Source organism: Pistacia vera, unplaced genomic scaffold (genome assembly GCF_008641045.1).
Source record: "Pistacia vera cultivar Batoury unplaced genomic scaffold, PisVer_v2 Contig457, whole genome shotgun sequence".
Classification (NCBI taxonomy): Eukaryota; Viridiplantae; Streptophyta; class Magnoliopsida; order Sapindales; family Anacardiaceae; genus Pistacia; species Pistacia vera.
Window position 1 is genome coordinate 352,545 of NW_022196287.1, and position 6,061 is coordinate 358,605.

Consider the following 6,061-nt stretch of genomic DNA (forward strand, 5'->3'; position numbering starts at 1 on the left):
CTATCCAAATCCAACTAAACCAATTCCATTTCAACTAAACTATCATTAAACCTTAACCAAACACTAAACGCCTCCCATTTGCCTAATCCACATTAATTAGCTTAATCTCCCCCTAATCTCAAACACTATTCACCGATTACTATTTACCTAAACCAAAATTACCCAAGCTTTCCCCTCTTACACTTACCACCTCAAATATCACTATTCCATACCTAAAAAGTTACTGTTCACTCCTAGAGTTATTGTTCATAGCAACTTAATTTTCCATTCTACATGTCAAACAAGAGTGGATCGTTTTCCCCAATGCCCCCTTGGGAGGTTGCTTCAACAAAACCCAAGAAGATATGAAGAAAGGGTGAACTAAATGGCCCAAATCATCATGGCTCACATAGCCCCACGCACACCCCCTACAAACCCAACCACTGCCCCATGTAACCAAGCCACTTATACGTCCTTGTACAAGAAACACCACCAAGAAGACTTACACCCCACATTAGGCATCAAGTGTACCAACCTCCTCCCCATGAAAATGAAACTAGTCTTCCAAGTGACTCTAGTGATTCTAGTGTTGTTGTGAGAAGAAGGAGGAGAAATTTTGATGATGAAGGGTATTTGAGTTCGAAGGCTACTTGGATGAGAAGAAGTGCAAGGTGGCCATCATAAAGTTCAAGGGATATGCTTCCTTATGGTGGGAGAATACTAGGAAAAAGAGAGAAAGAGAGGGAAAAGCTAGAGTGATGTCTTGGGATAAATTGAGGAGGATGATGAAAAATAGGTTCTTGCCTGAAAACTACAAGCAAGAACTCTACTTGAGTTTGTTCAATCTCAAGCAAAGAGATAAGAAAGTAGAGGAGCATAGAAGGGAATTTGAAGGCCTTATGATAAGGAGTGATATTCCAAAAGAAAATGAGCAAACTGTCACTAGATTTTTGGGAGATTTGCAAAAGGAAATAGCTCACAAAGTGAAGTTGCAGCTTTATCATTCATTTAGGGATGTATACAAGCTGGCTAACAAGGGGGAGAAGCAACTACAAGGTTTAAGCCCTCAAACCTTGTAGTTGCTTGTGCATAATGGGAGAAAGAATACCTACACCTTTAGGTTTAACAAGAAAACCATCACCTTATCCCCTTTACCACCCCAACAAACACTTCCCACACCTACACCGCCGAAAGCTAATAACCCACAAATAAGTCTATTCCTAAATGCCAACCAAGTAGAAAAGGCCCTTAATAACCAAAACCTTGTCCTAGCACTACTCATAGTTAAGAGAAAAGAAACCCAAGAGAGAGAGAGATCCATCCTTTAGTCCAACCCTTACTACATGAATTCCAAGATGTCTTTCTCAAAGAGCTACCACCAAGGTTACCACCATTGATAGGGATTGAGCACCACATTGATTTATTATTCGGGGCACTCTTACCAAACAAACAAGCCTATAGATGCAATTCGAAGGAGACAAAAGAGTTACAAAGGCAAGTTGATGAGCTTGTTAGTCGGGGGTATATGAGAGAGAGCATGAGCCCTTGTTCGGTTCCCGCATTGTTAGTGCCAAAAAAAGATGGGAGTTATAGAATATGTGCGGATAGTCGGGCTATAAACAACATCACAATCAAGTATAGGTATCCCATACCTAGGCTTAGGGGCAGATCTAGGAATTTCTGTTAGGGTGGGCCAAATGAAAACTAATTATACATAACATTCATATTCTGTCTTTCTAGTCAAAATTTTCACAAAAAGAAAAAAAAAATTACATTTTCTATTGTCCTCGTCGGGGCTTCATATTGAGGAATCGTTGCATCACCATCTCCTTATCAACACTGTCAAATAAATCTTTCTCAACATATGGAATTAAGCTATCATTCAAGAATTGATCTCCCATCCGATTGAGTAAATGAGTCTTCACAATTTTCATAGCAGAAAATGCCCTTTCTACAATTGCAGTTGCAACTGGTAAGGTTAAAGCCAATGTGATGAGCAAATATACCAATGAGTAAATAAGATGCTTCTTCTTTTCAACAATTTTCTGAGCAAGACTGGTAATATCATTCAGTTCTAAAAAGGCACTATCCGAGCGCATATCATCAATGTAATTATCAAGTTGAAGTTCAAGTGCCTTAAGATAAGTAGAAAAAAATTCAAGTGGATAAAATTGAGCAAAACGAACTATTTTTCCCTTATCAAATGCTTGAAAGCAATCACTTGGATTTAGGGAGGCCATGCAAATAAGTAATTTTGTATTACCTTCATTAAAACGACTATTAAGCTCTGATAGTTGAAAATCTATTATGACATAGAACAACTCGACATGATAATGAAATAAATTTGTCATCTCTTGAACATTACACTGCGATCTCCCTCGTTCAACAAATTTCTCTTCCATATTTGGCACATTAGTCTTTCGAATACTGAAATAGATCTCGATGGGCTTGGTAACTCAATAGAAATAGCTCTTTATGAAATATCTAGGTCGTTAGGTCTAGGTATGGTTCTACCTGCATGCCATAGCTTATGAGTCAAGGTTGTTCTGGGTACATTTAAATAGGTATCCTATAAGGTGAATGTTGTGGGTTTGTATTATGAACAATGCAAAAATGAGAAACTTCATCAAGTAGATTATCCCATCCATTATTTCTTATCAACAATAATCTTCTTCTCGACAAGTGAACCAAAGACATAGCATTTATAATATCTTGATCCTTCCTTTGCAATGCTTGTGAAAGTTCAAATGTGATTCCCAAAATGTTTTTCATCATGTGTAGGTTAAAAGCAAAATCAAAAGAAGTCATATAATCCACCAAATCACTTGCTTCAACTCTATTATCAGAATTTTCAATAAGATCCTCAAGCCCTTCAACAACAGATGAAAACAAATTAATCAAGCTCAACAAAGTCCCATAATGTGAACCCCACCGTGTTTCCCCTGGCCGCTTCAGACTAGTATCTTGATTAAGGCCTTGCCCTGTTGAAAGCCCACCACTTTCAATAGCTTTTTTCACCTTCAAAGCTTGTTTCTCATTAAGAAGATCCCGATGTCTAGGTGACCATCCAACAATATTTATCACACAAGAAACTTTCAAAAGAGGTCTCTCAATATTTGTATCCTTTTTTGCCACAACTTTCAATATAAGTGCTTCTAACCCATTAAACTGACCTCGCATATTACTTGCACCATCATAACCTTGTCCACGTAATCTTGATATGCTCAAATTGTATTTAGAGAACAATGTTTCAATTCCCATCTTTAGTGACAAAGCAGTCGTATCTGTGACATGCATAATGCTTAATAGACACTCAACAACACATCCTCTTTTGTTTACATAATGTAAGATAATTGCCATCAGCTCTTTGTTGGATCCATCACGAGCTTCATCAACTAATATAGAAAAAAAAGCATCTCCAAGATCACTAATTAGTTTGTTGATGGTTTCAACTGCAAATGCATTGATTATGTCTTTTTGGATACTAGGAGCAATCAATTTATCATGTCCAAGAGCATTCTCCAATGCTACTAATCTATATTCTTCATTTTGCTTAGTTGTATAGTGTAAAAATTCAAGAAAGTTTCCCCGATTCATTGAATTATCAGACTCATCATGGCCACAAAAAGGCAATCCTTGCCGAAGAAGAAGCCGACTAGCAGAAATTGATCCTTTCAACCGAATACAATAATCTTCTCGTTGTTGGTCAGATTTCTTATTAATAATTGTACTACATGCTGCTTTTGGTTCATCAAAGCTTGACAATTTTTCAAAGTTTGGTTATGGTAGCTGTTAGGACCTCCAATATGATATTTAAAAATTTTCAAGTCTCTTCCAATTGCGAAACCCATCAAGAACAAAAGAATCACCACCACTTTGCTCACATTTATCTGGTTTGAAAAGATAACAACATAAACAATATGCAGCATCATTCTCAACACTATATTCCAACCAATAAGGATATTTGTCAAACCAAGAACATTGGAAACTCCGTTCATGATCACCAGATTTTGATTTGGGAAACTTATGGTTGCGAGGTTGATAAGGACCCTTTTGTAAATAATGCATTCTGACTTGGTCTCGAACATTAGGATGATAAAACGTAATTCTTGGTCGAAATCCAGGATCAAAAGGAAGATTTTCCAAGTCAACTTCAAAGCAATTTTTCTTTGAAGAAGGTTGGTTTTCATTATCATTGACACCAAAACAAAGTTGAGATGTCTTAACAATTGACTTTTTTTTTAAAAAAAAATATTTTTCCATATCTAAACACAAAAAAATAAAATTATATAAATACAAAGAAATAAATTAACTCAAGAATTGAATTCTATAATAACTATGGAAATTCTAAATTTTCCAAGTTCCAACTTAAAGTTTTTCAATCATCAACTTAAAGTCTTAAAAACTTGAATTGAACAATATATAAAAATAAAAGCCTCCTTGGTTCTATCTATATTCTATTTCTATTATCTATATATTATTTTTCTTCCAAATTTTGGGACCACAAAACAATCATTTACCTATCACAAAATATTGGAATCTAAAAACTTCCCCTTTTTTCCTAAAAGTTTTCTCAATAAAAAATTCAATGCACAATGCACAATGCTATTATGCTAATACACACTACACAAATAAAAGAAAAGCATTACACACACACACACACACACACAAAAATAAAAATAAAAAGAGTACTAACCAAAGAGAAAATAGCTAATTAAATTTTGTTGAAGTCTGAAATATGAAGAATTAGAGAGAGTAGCAGAGGAACTGTGAAAAAACGTGAGGGACTGCCAGACTGAGGGTTTGTAGATTGTAATAGTAGAGTAAAGTTTTACTTTTACAAATTTTATTAAAAAATTAAAGGTGGGCGGTGGGCCAAGTCTTTTAGTATTAAAATGGAGAGTCGGCCAAGACTTTTTAGTCCTAAATTTGAGAGTGAACCACATTTTTTAATATTTAAAAATAAAAATTAAGTGTGGGCCAAAGTCAAACCAAATAGAATAACACACTCTGGATCCGCCCCTGCCTAGGCTTGATGACATGCTTGATGAGTTACATGGTTCCAACATCTTCTCCAAGATTGATCTTCGGAGTAGATACCATCAAATAAGAATGAGAGAAGGGGATGAATGGAAGACAGCTTTCAAGACAAAGGGAGTGCTTTATGAGTGGATGGTCATGCCCTTCGGGCTCTCCAATGCACCACGTACCTTCATGCGGCTAATGAATGAGTTATTAAAACCTTTCTTGGGCAAATTTGTAGTGGTTTATTTTGATGATATACTAGTGTATAGCCAATGTGAGGGTGAGCATGTTAGCCATTTTAGGCAAGTGTTTGATGTCTTGAGGAAGCAAAGATTGTTTGCTAAGATGGAGAAATGTGAGTTCTTTATGAGGAGCATTGTGTTTCTAAGCTATGTAGTTTTGGGTGAGGGTATAATGGTTGATCAATCAAAGGTGGATGCAATTAGGAGCTAGCCTAAACCTAAAACCATTAGTGAAGTAAAGAGTTTTCATGGTTTAGATTCTTTCTATAAGAGATTTGTGCTCAATTTTAGTACTCTTATGTCACCCATTATCGAGTGTTTAAAGAAAGAAAATTTTGAGTGGACAAAAGAGGCAAGTGAGGCATTTGAAGTGATCAAGAATTTTGTGAAACATCTTTCCTAGCTCTACCTGATTTCAACAAAGTAATTGAGGTTGAGTGTGATGCAAATGGAGTTAGAATAGGGGTAGTCCTTACTTAAGACAAGAGGCCGTTAGCATACTTTAGTAAGAAGCTGAATGAGTCTAGGAGGAAATATAACACTTATGATAAGGAGTTATATGCCATTATTAGGGCATCAGACCATTGGAGTCACTACTTGAGGCCTAAACAATTTGTGTTTCATTCGGATCACCAAGCTCTCATGTTCATCAATGGGCAGCATAAGTTGAACTCTAGGCATACCTAATGGGTTGAGTTTCTTCAATCATTCTCATTTGTTTCCAAGTACAAGCAAGGGTGCACTAATGTGGTGGTTGATGCTTTGTCAAAAAGGTATTCTATCCTTTCCATTTTGGATGGAAGAGTACTTAGGTT

General features: G+C 36.1%; 1 protein-coding gene across 1 annotated transcript; it reads right to left on the bottom strand.

Annotated features, from left to right (window-relative positions):
• Positions 1-1,757: 1,757 nt before the first annotated feature.
• Positions 1,758-3,576, bottom strand: LOC116144810. The gene is made up of 2 exons (XM_031430237.1): positions 2,668-3,576; positions 1,758-2,114 (listed from the first exon to the last, which is right to left on the bottom strand). Exons 1-2 carry the CDS (start codon positions 3,574-3,576, stop codon positions 1,758-1,760), a joined length of 1,266 nt encoding a protein of 421 aa, XP_031286097.1.
• Between the last annotated feature and the right edge of the window lie 2,485 nt (positions 3,577-6,061).